Source organism: Poeciliopsis prolifica, unplaced genomic scaffold, assembly GCF_027474105.1.
Source record: "Poeciliopsis prolifica strain line A6 unplaced genomic scaffold, Auburn_PproV2 SCAFFOLD012, whole genome shotgun sequence".
Classification (NCBI taxonomy): Eukaryota; Metazoa; Chordata; class Actinopteri; order Cyprinodontiformes; family Poeciliidae; genus Poeciliopsis; species Poeciliopsis prolifica.
In genome coordinates this window covers 11208130-11223599 of record NW_026562387.1, presented here as the reverse complement: position 1 = coordinate 11223599, position 15470 = coordinate 11208130, and the positions used below count along the sequence as shown (strand labels likewise).

General features: G+C 35.6%; 1 protein-coding gene across 1 annotated transcript in view; it reads right to left on the bottom strand.

The window, feature by feature from the left end:
* vipr1b (vasoactive intestinal peptide receptor 1b) overlaps positions 1–15470 on the bottom strand; it is a 32667-nt gene that overhangs the window by 4610 nt on the left and 12587 nt on the right. Inside the window, exons 4-11 of the mRNA XM_055037886.1 lie at positions 7517–7617; positions 5408–5505; positions 3216–3348; positions 2069–2222; positions 1885–1945; positions 1730–1802; positions 853–944; positions 194–323 (exon numbers count right to left, since the gene is read on the bottom strand). Coding sequence (XP_054893861.1) covers positions 194–323; positions 853–944; positions 1730–1802; positions 1885–1945; positions 2069–2222; positions 3216–3348; positions 5408–5505; positions 7517–7617 — 842 coding nt within the window. The remainder of the gene's footprint in view (positions 1–193; positions 324–852; positions 945–1729; positions 1803–1884; positions 1946–2068; positions 2223–3215; positions 3349–5407; positions 5506–7516; positions 7618–15470) is intronic.

The following is a 15470-nucleotide window of genomic DNA, read 5'->3' as shown; positions in this document are numbered from 1 at the left end:
CTTTGGTTCTTTAAAGAGCTTGATATGTGGTCCCCATGCATGTTTATATAAGTTCTCTGAAAGTTATAGCATTTTAAATAGTATGTTTAAATCTGTACAATGAGGAGAAAAAAAATTATAAAGCTACTTGGCAGAAATATAATCTGTATGTAACATTTTTACCTATAGTTCCAACCTGAAAGACATTTTGTACCTGAAACGATCCCAGAATCAAGTCAAAAATGAGACGTAATTCAGTCTTCACTTGCTCTGGGATGAATGCGAACACTATAAAATTAATTCCAAACAGAGGAATCAGAAGCAGGGTCGATTTTGCAAGTCGCCTGAAATGACAAAGCAAAAGATTGAAATCCCCCACCGGCTTTTTCGATCAAAACCAATGATTAATCTCTCTTTACATATACAGCAATAATAATATTTCATCTCAGCAGACCAGAGATGGAGGGAAAAACACCATTAAAATTGTCGGTGGGAAATAGCTCATGAATTATCGCTGGTATATGAGATGGTCTCCATCACAGAAAATTCACTTGAACACTGTGAGCGCTGCATATGTGCAGCTATCAGTGGAAGCCTACAGTTTGCCTGTCAGCACATAAAAAGGGCAATTTTATGGAATTTCAAGAGATTTTTTAAAATCTATTTATTTATTTTTGTCTACTGAAACCCAAACAAATTATCAGCTTTCAGTGAGTCCTGAATATATACAACAACATTTGCATATTTTCTGTGTATTTTACAACAAGCTTTAAAAAAATTGGTATTTAAATACATCCATATTTTAACCTTTACTTTCACTTTATATAAACTATCAAAAAGCACAGGGTAAAAAAAAATGCTTTATATACTCACAAATACTGGTTGGACTCATTTCTCCCAATATCTGGGCAGTTTATCTTCTGGCGAAGTATTCGAATGATGCAGATGAAAAGAACAAAATTCACCTGTGGAGAGTTTTTCAGGAGAGAGGTTTTGTTGAGGGTATTTAATATTCTAAATGTAATTTACTTCAGATAGCCTGTGGAAAAAAACAAGGGCTTCTAAATAGTTAATATGAGTTGAACTCTGAATTGGCATTACATGCATTTTCAGGCAACAGTGAGAGACAAAATGTGAGCTAACAGCTGAGTCTCCTCATATGAAAGGGACAGCATTGATGCTTTCAAATGATCTAGCAATGGCCTCTTGTGGAAGCTGACTCTAAGATGCTGGACAGGAGGCTCTGACTAATCTTTAAAACTTGGATCCAGGAGGAGTAAAGTGGCTTCCATCCTGGTCTTCATCCTGCAGAATTGCAGAGGGGGGTTGTGGGAGTTTACTTCTTTGAGCCAAATGTGGTTTGTGGATTTGGAGAGATGGAGAGATATTTTGACAGCTTGATGCTGCTCCAATTTTTGCATTGACTCAGTAAAAGATAACTTGAAATTTAGTTGCCGTCTTCATGAATAGTAAATTCACATACATACAAAAAATACACAGCTTTTCTAACAACATTTGACTGTTTTTGTCTTTTCATACACAATTATATACTCCAACCCATTAAAACATGACTGACTTTCTTCAGGCAGAACTTCATTGATTATATCTCAATGTTTGAAGAGCCATTCTCTCCTCTCAGCTGAGGTCAAAAAAGAACATGTGTTACATCCATTCACCTTTCAAAGCAGTACCAACAAGTGAGAAGGTTTGAACCGACTCGACATAAATGATTGACAGATTGTGAACCTACCAGGATTGATGCTAAAATGGGTGTTTTAATGATCCACCAGAACACATCAGTGGTCTCGATAATGTCCCAACACCTGGGGAAACGTGAAACAGTACTAAAAATATGGAAAACCAAAGCAAGGAAAGATTTTACAGTTCCCTTTTTTTTTCTCTCACCCTACGTCATTGTAGTACGCTTTACCGATGCTCCAGGCTGTGATGATGATTGCTGGACCTCCTAGTGAAGCAACACAGTTAGATAAAACCCGAATCAAAAATGGGATTGCATTCTCATAAAAGTTATCCTGCCTTTTTCCACAGGCACTCCATAGCAGCACTGTAAAAAAAACTGCATTCTCACCCCAGCCGATCATAATGTAAGCCCAGAAGTATTTCCTCTCTGAGAAGAAAGAGACAGCGAGCAATGCGTGAAGATAGAGGCCCTCCACAAGCAGCCAGAAGAAACTGGCCATCACACAGTACTGAAAAAATACAATGACGGCTTTGCAGCCAACCTGGAAATACACACAAAAACAAAATTAATTAGTCATAATAATATATATTCTACAGTTGCTTTGTAAATTTAGCTTGATGTACCAAAGTTTGGACATGACACAAACATCCAAACAGCAAAGTTGAAAATTAAAGCATTTTTATTTGTAACCCCTGATATACAGAAATTATCACCAACCACATCTTTGCAAAAACTGTGAAATATTTTCATTCCAAAAAAGGTAATTTATTTAACATAAACAATGAAGTAGGAATTCTCTTAATATTCACAATCTAAGACGCAACCTGACAAGGATTATGTTCAATTTGCTGGAACATGTACATCATAGAAATATTTAATGGATATTTACAGAAAACATTGAACCAGACAGGAATGAGTAGATATGCAAACACGCAGACCGCCTACACGCCTACACATATGCAGAGTGACATCAGCTTGAACTGGTGAACATAATGGAACTAATGCTCACTGCAAGCACTGAAACTCATATTCTACCTTTTTCAACCTCTTTCTCTCTGACAACAGCTTCAGCCCATCAACCTAAAAATATTCAAGACCACACTGGAATTTGAACTTTTCAAGTATACTTTTAATGTACTTGAAGATGAATATGACTATCTTAATTCCCATTCAATTATTCTAGAGTTTTAATATTTCCATTAATTATGTATTTAAAACTTTTGACTGTACTGAACCTGGTCCAAACAGTGCTACTGCGATGTTACGTACCGTTGAAAAATAAAGACATTTTTGATTAACTATATGCTCGTTATGTGCCATACAGAAAGTGTAGGACCAAGTACACAACTCTGTGGTACACCAAAAGAGACTCAATCATGCATGTAAACAATATAAAAACACTACATTATCTCTTACAGAAAACAATGTTTGAACTTCTGTCTGGTTAGCAATGGTTAAAAGGTTCAATTTAAAAATCTGAATTAAATAAATGAATTAATGTAAAGGTAATTAAATGACCAACACATAAACTCACAGAGCCCAGGGAGCAGTTGTCGACCTCTCCAAACTCGTAGAGAACCACATCCTTGACGAACACAGCAATGGCCTTCAGGATAAATGAGACAAATAAATGCATGTGGATGTAGTTCCTTGTGCAGTGGAGTTTTCTGGGATAAACAGAAAAGAGAGAGAAGGATACAGATCGAGGAAAAGAGACATGCTGAAATTTTAATTAACGCAGTCTAATTATCCCCATCCCTTGGCGTTAATAGCAGAATTACTGGCTGAAATAAATCAAACCTCTTCAATTACGTACTAAGTGAGTGGATCCACATCACACACCCTGAAAGCTTTATATGGGTCTTCAATAAAACAGACAAAAGATGTGCATTTCAAATCAACTAAACATTTTTAAAACTCTTCATTATTCAGTGTGTAATAGTGCTTCAACTCCTGATTACATTATCAGAACCAGAGTGATTAAACAATTAATGAAAGAGATGAGAATTGACTGAATATTTTCCAATGACTCAGAACATTTAACACTTTTTTTCTAGATTTAGTTGCTCCCAATTATAAAATTTCATTTCTTACTAGTGAACCTATTTCTGTTCATTTATTTGCAATTGCAGGTTTTCTTGAAACATCTGCATTGACTTCTTGAGATCGAATGGCACTTTTGATATAAAAATTTTATTTATTGTTCAGATACTTATTTCGTCATTGCAGTGCACACTCTGTGTTTTTTCATTCATTTTTCATCTATACAAGATTCCTTTAAAAAATACAAGTTTTCTCTCATTTTGATGCTTTTCTTTGTTCTGTTACCTAAAAATAAAACTGATAGATTTAACCCTAAAACAAACAAACAAACAAACCATATTAGACTTGATTTTCCTTCTTTTATTTTTTTCAAAGGTCAGGTAAATGTAGCAACAAATTTTATTTAGTAGGAGAAAATCAAATGGCTCGTTGCTGATCCGTTGTTCAGACCAAGATGGAAACATTCAAACCAGCCAAACAGCAACATAACAGTAAGGCGCTTGATTCAACTGTGATGATTCGGATCACTGTCCAATGTTTTGTGATATATTTGGCGATACTTTGTTTTACGCGTTGTAAATAAGACTGTCATGACACCGCCATAAACATGACATAACCCGTGTCATGAACATGAGTAAGTCTTCATGAATATTTATGACTGCTGTCATAAAGTGTCATTCAGTAAATCATGACACCTTTAATACAAAGTTGACATTATTCAAAATGTCTTTCTAATGACAACTTGACATTAATCAAGAAATCATGATCTGACATAAATTTGTTAAAAGTATTTCTGATTAAACTTTAAAAATGATGTAGCTTTATGTTGTTAAAGCTAAAGTTTAATCAAGATCAGTAGCGATTTTTTTCAGGAAAATTATTTACAGGAATTTAATTCCCTTATAAGAAAATGAACACAATAATGTGTACCTAATAATATGAGGATAGATCTCTGTTTTGAAAAGTCTTCTGCTAAAGTTTCAGCTGAACAAAGGAAAATAAATAATCTTACTCAAATGTAAAATTTTCTTGGTGTGAAAAGTGCAATCGCATTTATGCAACTTAAAGCCAGTCCCTGACAATCAAATACATATAAGGATTTATTTCCACCATAATCCTTGCTATAAAGGATTCCTGGAGTTTGAGTGACATTTCAATGCATAAGGAAAGCGTTTGCATCATTCATATTATCCTTTTAAAAAAGGACAAGTGTTACACTCCAGTGTGAAAATGCATTAATCCGTGAATGATAAATCTGATCAAAAAGAGCTCCATCTTTATATGAGCTTGGAAATGAATAATTTGTCATGTCATCTATGATGCATCACATTTATTTCATTTTATTTTCTCATTTTTCTCAACATCAACTGATTTATTCATTTTAAACGTTGTGGTTTTGGTTCATAAACAGATCGTAGCAATCCTTTGGAGTATCCAGAACCAAAGAAAGCATGGCTTCCAGATATAATTTTTTATTTTAAGTAAAGTGGAACTTGGAAACAGATTTATGGTTTTTAGATGTACTTAAACTAAACTCTGTTTAGACCTAACACACAAAGACGTTTAATCTCTAAGCCATTGCACATGTAAAACTATACTTATCAACAGTATTTTATTATTCACTCAAAGCACTAATAGATTTGAGAACAGTGTGAAGCTAAAGTCAGCGGTGAATTTGCTTACCTGAAGATGCAGAGGACCACAATAGCTGTAATCAGAGAGATAAGCGAAACACTGTGACCAATGGTGTATCCAACCTTGACCTGCCAGAAAAACTTTCCCTAGAAATGACAAGAAATGTGGGAGGGAGATGCATTTACAAACATAATTTTGTGCATAGTGGTAAGGTATTCCAATTATTTTTTTTCTTTTTGGCTGCCTTACTTGTTTGAACACGAGGAGACACTAAAATCTTTTTATGTCATTGAATGCTTATGTGAAATTTTCATTTTATATCTGTGGGGAAAAAAATGCCAATGTAAAGAAATTGTCAAGCTTTTCTGTCAGAGAGGCAGCAACCAAGAAGGTTACACTCCACAAAAAGCTCTATTGGCTCAAAATGAATACATATCTGCGAAGAAAAACATCATCCGTGAAAAAAAAAAACAATTTTTCTAAAAGCAAGGAAAGCAACAGAAATCTTACTCCATGATTAACCCTAGTCATCAATCCCGGTCCATTTTATAGGGCCTTTCACTGGAGTTGGAAGTGCTGCGACTTGGAGGGTTTTTCTGATATCTGCTAACGCGTCCTTCGTTTCTGCTCTTTAAGTGCCAAAAATACTCGAACCACTTAAGATTTTTACATTTTGTCAAAACCATCAACATTTTTATGGGACAAATTAAATTTTAAAAAACAGACTACCATCAATGGTAGCGAATGGAAAGTGATAGTTTTCAACATATTTCACAAAAGTGAAAATTGATCTACTGACCCTGAATACAACTTCACAATTTTATTTTCACTTTTTGCAATTTTGTGTGCATTTATCTGATTAAATCAAATATACCTGTAAAATGTGAAAACGTTTTAAGTACATGAATGTATTTATGAGACACTGTACATGACCTAACCACAAATATTTCCTTTTATGTAAAAACACTCCAGTCTGTGTGATGTAGAATAAAACTCTGAAATGATGCTGTTTTCTTTGTCAATAAAATAAACGTCATTCCAGATGTTTCTTTTATTGACGTCTGGAATGAATCAATTAAGCTAAAGTCAATGATGGTTTTCTGAAGCTGCATCTTTCTTTCAACTCAAAAATCAATTCCAACCATTTTAGAAAGGTTTAGTTTAGGCTTAAGAAATGTCTTTGTTCCCTCATATGTTTTACTTCAGACAAAAAAGACATCAGAGGCTCTGCATCCTGCGATACACAAAGTCATCGACTATGCAGAGAGACGGACATCAAATTCCTTTTAGAGTCCCCGGCTCGTTCAAACCTTGCTGAATTCCTATGAGGAATACTAATGAGACTCTGTGTGACTCAGAAAGCAGACTGCCCACCAAGAAAGCTTTTTACCGCCGTGTAGTGCTCCTCCGCTCCTCTGCTCCTTGCCCTGCCCCACCTTCATCAACACAGACAAGCTTTGCTCTCTCTCTGGTTGAACAAACCAAAGGAAGGCATCGTCTAATGTATTTATTACCTCCCTATCTTCTCCGACTCCTGCAGGCATAGTGAATAACGTCTCGTGAAGCTCGATAACACGAGCGGGACTTTCTGACTGACCCGGTCATGTCAAAGTACGTCTGATGCGTCCGGCTTCAAGATTGCGACGCTTCAGCAAACAATCAGCAGGGTGTGTTCATTTTTAATGGAGGCAGCATATTTTGCCCTACACATCATGAATTGTTTTAAGTATTTTTAAATCAAAAGGAACCCACACACTTCCATGCAATCAAATCAAATGTTCTCATAGTTTTATTCACTATAACTCATGAAAAATAAGCGTATTTTTCATTTAGATCAACATAACTGAACACGTTCCTGGGAAAATATCTAAACATACAAGTTCTAGAGATGTGTCTGCAGTGCGAAGATTAAATCATCCTCTGCAACAGACCATAACAAACATAAATGAAAGCAGATCTGAGCTGAAAACTAGAGCCAACAATCAATACAGTCATCTTGCTGATAGACCTAACAACACTGACCCACAGAGCAAACAAAAGAAGCTGTCACTGAATTATTCCTCACCACTGGCTCTTGACATGCTCCCCTGTCGAACTGCCGCATTCATTCGCCACGGGACTTTGAGTGTAGCCTATGGATGTCGGGGGCTTACTTACATCATCGCTGGTGCCATTGAGATTGTAGCCACAGTTCACAGCGATGTCAATAGGATGCATCTCCGTCCAGCCATCAGCTGTGCAGGTTTTGGAGAGGTTCCCTGCAGAGGGAGAAAGAGAGTAGGCAGAAAGTGGATTTGACTTCTCAGACAATATGAAATAGTCAAGAGACACAACATGTATGACTATTCCTGTGCTTCTTGGAAATAAAGTCAGAGTGAACACCCTGGTGATACCAAAAGAGCTGACCGAGACATTTTATTCTAAATTTAGAATATTTTGAGACTGGAACATATGAGATGTTTGGTAAAAATCACACACAGTGATCCAGGAAAAGAACCTCATCCCAGCAATGAAGCATAGAGGTGGAAGTATAATGGTTTGGGAATGCTTTATTGCAGTAGAGAGAGGTTGAAGAAAATAAAAAGTAAATAGAAAGTAAAATGCCTCCTAAATCTTTTACAACTTCATATTTTAAAACATAAAACAAAAATAATTTAACATTATGGTCCAAAACCCCCCAGAAGTTCTGACATGGCAACATGCCTAATTAAACTTTAAGTTTAGTCATAGCTTAACATTTTGGTTTGGCAGTCTTGGGTTTTATCAGGGGGCTTACAACTAGCCCCAACACTTTGCATCAGCTTCAAGGTTTTAACATTACAAGCACAAAAACAGCCAGATATAAAACAATACAGTAGAAAGTGTTGTGGTTGGTTTTCATTTTCATTTACAAGAAGATGGAAATACAACTCTTTCAAACTCCATTGGCTTCTGGAGAAAAATAATAACTACTCTGAATAATAAAATGTTTTTGAAACAAGGTGTGTACATGCATGTGTGTGTATGTGTGTTTTTCTTTTAACTTTTGTGCCGAAGTCTGTGCATGGTTAGACATCAGAGGTTCACACCAATTCTTATTCTTGGTTAAAGTACAACCAAAAACATGCTTTGTACCCTCTAAGGTTTAAAACTACCTTCCTCGGAGATCTGCCTGGACTTCTTAACTTCTCTGTTACTGAGTACAGGAAAATACAGCTTCATTATTGCTAATCAGAATGTGTTCTTCAGTAACTTACAAATTATTTGTAAGATTTCATCAAAGATTTGTTCACATATTGTAAATCAACATGTTGTCTAGTCTGGAGCTCGGTGTGACAGGCAGCAGGTCTGCTTTGTGACTAAGCATGGCTAATTGCAGAAAAATGTCATCACATGAGCCGAGGAGTGAAAACGTGCAGTAGGAGGTTTCGGTGTACCATGATGTTCTGCTCAGTCAGGAAAAGGTCAGCATGTGATTGAAATGTCAGGTTGTCCTCACTGTAGCTGTGTGTAAACATGCTGCTTGTCAATAAGTCCCCCGTTTTATACAGCGATTAGATCATCTCCAAGACAGTTGGAGGATGCTCTTCTTCACTTTTGGGTGGGGAAGAACTTTGCAGAGAACTTTTAAAGATGTCAATGCCACCTTTAGTCTAAGCAGAAGACCTTCAGTATTTGTAGTGTATTTATTGCTCTGTTGCGGTAAATTACCTGGCTGGACTCAAGGGTATTTCGGTTCAAGTAGTAGTCTGGCACATCTGGTTTTGGTGACGTGCACTTGCCATTCTAATCTTAAATATAATATTTCAATGTGAAGACTACAGAAAAGTCAGCAGGGTTTCTGAGATGCCCACAACAACAACAACAACAAAAAAAAAAACACATATATGATTTTAAAAAAAGGATGGGATTTTTATTTTGGAGAAATGTAACTGAATCAAATACAGAAAAGTTATCAGTGTTTTGTGTCTGATTGTTTTAAAACATAGTTATATTTCGTCCTGGCTTTGAAACAAACCTGCTCAAAGAGTGTGAAGCATGTCAGCAGAAACATATCAGAACATGTCGTTGTTGGTTGTGGTTTTTGCACTACATCAACACATTTGCTTAATTTGTGTACTTCACATATCAGCTTTCAATTATTCTTCATTATATGAGATAAAAATTACGATTCAAGACTCGGATCAGGAGTCCAAGTCAAGGCTCAAGACTTTTGGGTGTAAATCGGAACCATATCAGAAGTCCTTTAGACTCAACTTGAGTAACTATCTAAGTCAGATTTTATGAAAAAAACATTGTAAATATGTTAGTAATTTGAGTGAAGTTAAAGAAAATAAATGACAGGGACAGGACACAGTGTTGGAATTACAAAAAAGAATTTCTCCTTGCTCTGATAATTCTTTAATTTGTTTTAATCAAATAAATGATCTAAATTGTGTTTTAAATGTTTGGTTTTTTTAAAGCAGATTCTAAAGCTTGATTGTTGAACATTCAAAAAGATACTTTACACAAAGAAATGAAGAAATGACTCATAATTTTATCTCAACATTCAGTAGCATCATCCATTATTACAGAAATGTCTTTCTGATATTCCTGCACTCAGTTGTGGTTGTTAAGGTTTTGTGAATTGCTATATGGGGTTCTCGGTTTCTTAAAATAATGTTTAAAAAAAAAAGTAAAACAGTTTTTCCTTCCTCTATGATCAGTTTAGCAGCTGATGTGGTTGTTATAAAATACTACAAGCTAACATGGATAGAGGTGTGTTTAGTGTCATTTGCTTTGTGAATCCATTTCACAAATAAAGAAAGATCACACAGAGTACAAGGAACTCTTTCCATAAAAATCAGTGTGTGTGTGTGCGTGTGTGCGTGTGTGTGTGTGGGGGTGTGTGTGTGGGTGTGTGTGTGTGGGATGTGTGTGTGTGTGTGTGTGTGTGTGTGTGTGTGTGTGTGTGTGTGTGTGTGTGTGTGTGTGTACATATGGGTTGATATTGTTTCACTTTTGTTTTTTGCATATTTTTATTCATGCAGTTTTATCCCCTTCAGCTTTTTTATCCTCTTCTTGTTTGGTGTTCCTCCACAAGAATCCGACTCAATCTGTTTATTTGCTCTGCTTACTGCTGACATCCTCTGTTTGCTTTTCATCAGCAGCTTTGCCCTTAGTACAGCACAGTCTATATAGATTGAACGTGGCTGGTCATCCAGTATTGGCGAAAATAATTTTAGGAGCTCTTTATCTGTACAATATGGATGCAAAAAAATGCAAATATTGAATCCCAACCTATTTAAAAGTTTTCTGTTTTCTCTAGACTTTAGATGTAATTTCGGTGTTGGCTCATAAATGTTAAGTTACAAATAGACGTCTTCAAGGATTACAGGACCTAATTTTCTTTTCCCATGTCACTTCAGTGAAACGTTTTAGAAGGAATATTGAAATATTTCACTTTATGTTAATTTCACAGCTTAAGAGCTTAGGTAAGGTTCTTTCTCAGAAGCCATTTCAAACATAGATGTTAAGTTCAGGCTTCAGGTAACTCAGCTGTCAGTTTCTTAAACAAATCCTCTCTCGCCATGTCACTTCCTGTTAGGTACACTTTATAAAATTCCATAATCCGCCAGGAAGACAGTGTTCTAACAGGTGCATCTTGTAATTTAGACTTTGATGTCTCTGCTACAGAAGAATGAGGTTGAATGAGTCAGAGAAGCAACTCATTGTGAAATCTGACATGACTTTGGTCCTCCTTGAAGGATGAATTACTGGTTTGAAGTAAGGAAAAGCATAAAAATATGCACATCATTCTTTAGCAAAGTTGTTTCCTTCTTTCAAAGTTTGAAACTTTTTTACTTATTCATTAGAGCCTTAGTGTATTGTGCTCAGTCCCAAGGTTATAATACACAAAACATCATCCAAAAAATTTTGTACTAGGATAATTTTTTAAAATCTGTAAATAGAGCTTTCAATCCACGGCTCTTAATGAAAAATGTCTGCTTACAGACAAAGACTCAAAAACCTGAAAGGTTTCCAAAAAAGAGAAACAGTGTTTCATTCAGTGAGCTACAGGCAACATTTTTATTTTTTTTTAATCGATATTAAGAAAACAAAAGAAATGCTCAGAGAAAGGAATAATTGTCTCGCCATCCAAGATTAATAGGGAACTGGGAGAGAGAGTCTCAACTTTCAAACATTTAGGAGTTGAAATTGACCATGAACTGTGCTTTAATCATTGAGCACAGAAGAGAATACGACAACACAGGCTGTTCTTTTTGATGAAACTGAACATTTTGAAATTAGACAGCGCTATTCTCGAACTATTTTAATATGCTCTTTTTACAGAGGGTTTTATCTTTTGAGTGTATTTGCACTTTGGGAAATATGCGTGCTAAAGATCATAAAATATTGCAGTACGTGACTAAATTATCCAGCAGGGTTATTGAAGTTGGCCAGGTATTTGCAGCACAGCTGTACAATAAGCTGATTATTAAAAAGACGAATGAAATTCCTGCGGTTTCAACACATGCTCTGCTTTACAAATTCAGCAGAAGGTCAAATGGCAGATTTTTTCAAAGGAAAGTCTGAACGACATGACTCCACAAGTCATTTGTGCCTACAGCAATCAGACTGCAAAATAACAAAGCAGATCTGTTGCACTGGGTCCCAGTTTTTTTTTTTTTTTTTTGGGTGGGAGGTATCTGTCATCTTTTATCTTAGCTATTCATCCTCCTTTTGTTTCTTTTTTTACACCTCCTTATTAAAATGTATCTTTGTATTTTTGTCATGTCTATATTGTACCTCTAGTCTGTTTTTCCACTTTTTGTCTTTATAGATGTGCCATGATGGATCACCTGAGTTTCCCCTGTTGGATAACGTGCCATGAACTGGCAAAGCTTTAAAACTACACAGAAACATAAATAACTTTAATGAGTCTGTTACCTCAGCAACATGTGATAACCGAGGAGCAGGGTCAATTGAAACCTGGATAAGGGACAATGTCACCAACTTTAAATGATTTGTTTCACACCTTACTTATTTGCCTTTGGAGAGAGAGAAATTATCCATTCACCCAGGACCCGTAATAGGATTATTTCATAGCAGTTAATTCTGAAAACTGAATTAAACTCACTTGTCAGATGAAGAGTGTAAAAATCCATGAATGTTTTATATTTAAAACCTGTGGGACATATAATCATCCGCAATCCTGGGGGTTGGAGTTTATGAAATGTATAACTTGGGACATCTCAAATTATATTTATCCTTATGATTCTGACTAAAGGAATGTTGTTTATCTTTGGTAAATGTTTGTGATAATTTCCCTTAGAAAGTGGACAATGTTAAATAATTAAAAAGGACCTAACGAGAATTTGTCCCTTTATTACTTATCATCATGCCCCAGCAGGTTACAGGTTCCTCATGGGTCAAATCTTAAGGAAATTATATCAACACATCACATTTTCAGGGCAGGTTTCATTCTCTGCAGGCGAGAAAATCCACTCGACCTCCACCCATGATCAGCCTCTTGAATCGTGACTCAGATGTAATTAACAGGGAGCAGAACTGGGATTTCTAATCATTACAGGACAACTTGTGTCAAAATGCGGGGGTAAGGTAGAGCAGAGAAAATATTTTCTCCAACAAGATATACTTGCTCAGGGTTACATCATACAAAAACTAGCTCTATTGATAATCCTAATTCTGTATGACTGAATTGATGTACATACATATTTCATATTTATTGAAACGGCAAAATAAGTTTCAAAAGCAAAATATTTGAGATAATGAATAAAAATTCATTCAGATTGCCACAACATCTCATGCCTAATAAATGTAACTCTTATTTTGATAAATGATTCCATATTATTGAAACACACTTTGTCAAAAACCTGGTTTGTATGGTTTTGACAGTGACAGATGGGATAAAGTTTCATCTAAAGTCAAACCATATCCATGATCTGCCTCACATTGTCGAGCAAGACATTTAACAACTGAACTTCTCTATGTCCAGCACTGACTGCACTTTCTTACATTTTGTCTTGCAATCAGAAACAGACTGCAAAACCGAAACTTGCACAAGAAAGTTGCAGATATAAATAGATAAAGTCTTCACTGTAGCAGTAGTTGCTAAGCTTGTGCTTAATGCAGTTTTCAAAAAAAGGGACTCATGTCGAACCATTCACTTTAAAGATGTAAAACTGTGTAAAGGCTGAAAAATATTCAACTGTTACCTGAACATATCTGCTGTGATGCAGATAAGTTCACAAGCAGATTGAAGTTTTCTTGAATTTTTTGCAGGATGTTCACAGCACCTTCAACATCATTCCTCTCTCCTTATGCCATTAGTTCAAGCGGGGTTGAAAGTGCACCCTTCATCTGCAAAGCATTTTCCTGTGTCTCTAATTTGAAGTTTGACCCTGAAAAGGCGCTAATGCCACCATGAGGTTGGTGTTGTGGAGTGAGTGGGGTTAAGCATTAACGAATAGCTACATGTGATGAATTCTACTGGATGCTTAAGAGGCTTTTCACAACTACAGAATAAGCAAAGGTGAAAGAATCTTCCCGAATGCTTGAACTGTGTATGGCTCAATAAAACCTGACAAAAAAAATTGCTGAAGAGCTGCTGACAAATGACAGGTTCAAGTAAAGGAAATGCTTTTAAGAAAACTCTCTACTTAAAGGGAATAACGGTTTCTCAGAGGTCTGTTGGAAAAGATATGCATGCAGCTCTGCTGGTTTAAAAAAAAGTAAACCAAGAACAAGTGAAAGGATTGGGCTATTTCACAACCTGGTTTTTTTATCCATGAACGCATGCACAAAACTAGCATGTCCATGTCCTTGGAGTACCTGCATGTGATCTGTGAGTGGTTACACCTAACAGCCAAAAGCTCCATTACCGTGTCTCTCAGCAGGGCTGTCAATAGCTGGATTTCAACACATCTCTCAGTGGGGGAGCAGGAATGAGCACCGACTTGCTGGGTCACACATATGAGGCCGCAGCACAGGAGTAGCTGAGAAAAAGGCCTGAGGTGTGGATTGGATATTCATCACTCCCTTGCTCTCAAAATGCCTTAAAGAGAGAGCGAGAAGGGTTTTTTTTTAACTTTTGAGTCAGGCCAATTGTTTTAACAAAAGATTTATTCATCTGATTATATTGAAGAGACGTTATAATCAGTATATATGATATGAATATAATCGGAAAAACCTTCTTCAACCAACTGACACAAGGCAGGTGTATTTTTATAGTGCCATTCATACTTAAGGCTTTGAATGTAAGTGTTTTGAATTTAGATTATTGTAATATCATGGTGAACAGAAAAGGTTGAAAAGCAAATAGATTCTGAGGTATGTGTGCAAATAATTTAGTTTTGGGTATATCTATCTTTTAGACATAAAAAAGAAGCAAGAAAAACTTCTTTTTTTATAGTTCTATAAAAGATGATTACATCAGCAAATGAAGTAAAAACAATAATCATGAACTACTATTTAGTTTTTTAAGCATAACCGTATTTCCTTAGTTTTTATTTATTTCTAACATGTATTTATTTTTTTTTCAACTTCCCTTTTTTATATTTATTTTTAAAAAAATATTTATTCATGCATTAAATTTTGTTTCCATGAAGTCATTTTTAAAATTATTTCCTGTACACATTTTTACTAAAAGATGTTATTTCGTATTGTTTGGATTATGACTTCCAGCTTAATTCTTATTTTCATGTTTTGCATTTCCAACCATCTGTCCACATGAAGACATGTAAACTTAATTTTATTCACCAGAAGAGAGACATAATAATGTAAAATACATTTTTCTTATGACTGTAACTTCTGGTTTCCTGTCATGTGAGACAAAAACTACTGACATGTTCTTTGCAGAACCTCCCTTTAATGAAAGTGAAATTATTATTTTAAGAACTGAGGTAAGCTATGTGGTTAACTACATTAATAATTCTTTAGAAATACTTTTTTATTTTCCTGATGATTGATAGTTATTCGTTGTAACATTTACTAGTTAACGCCCAAGCACTCTTTCTTCCTCATTCTTCGGTTCTCTCAGATTTGTCCTTTTCAGCAGTGAAATTGCTGAACTAACTTACAAAGCATGATCACTCCGGAGTCATTCCTTTGGGTGAAGGACGCTGAAATA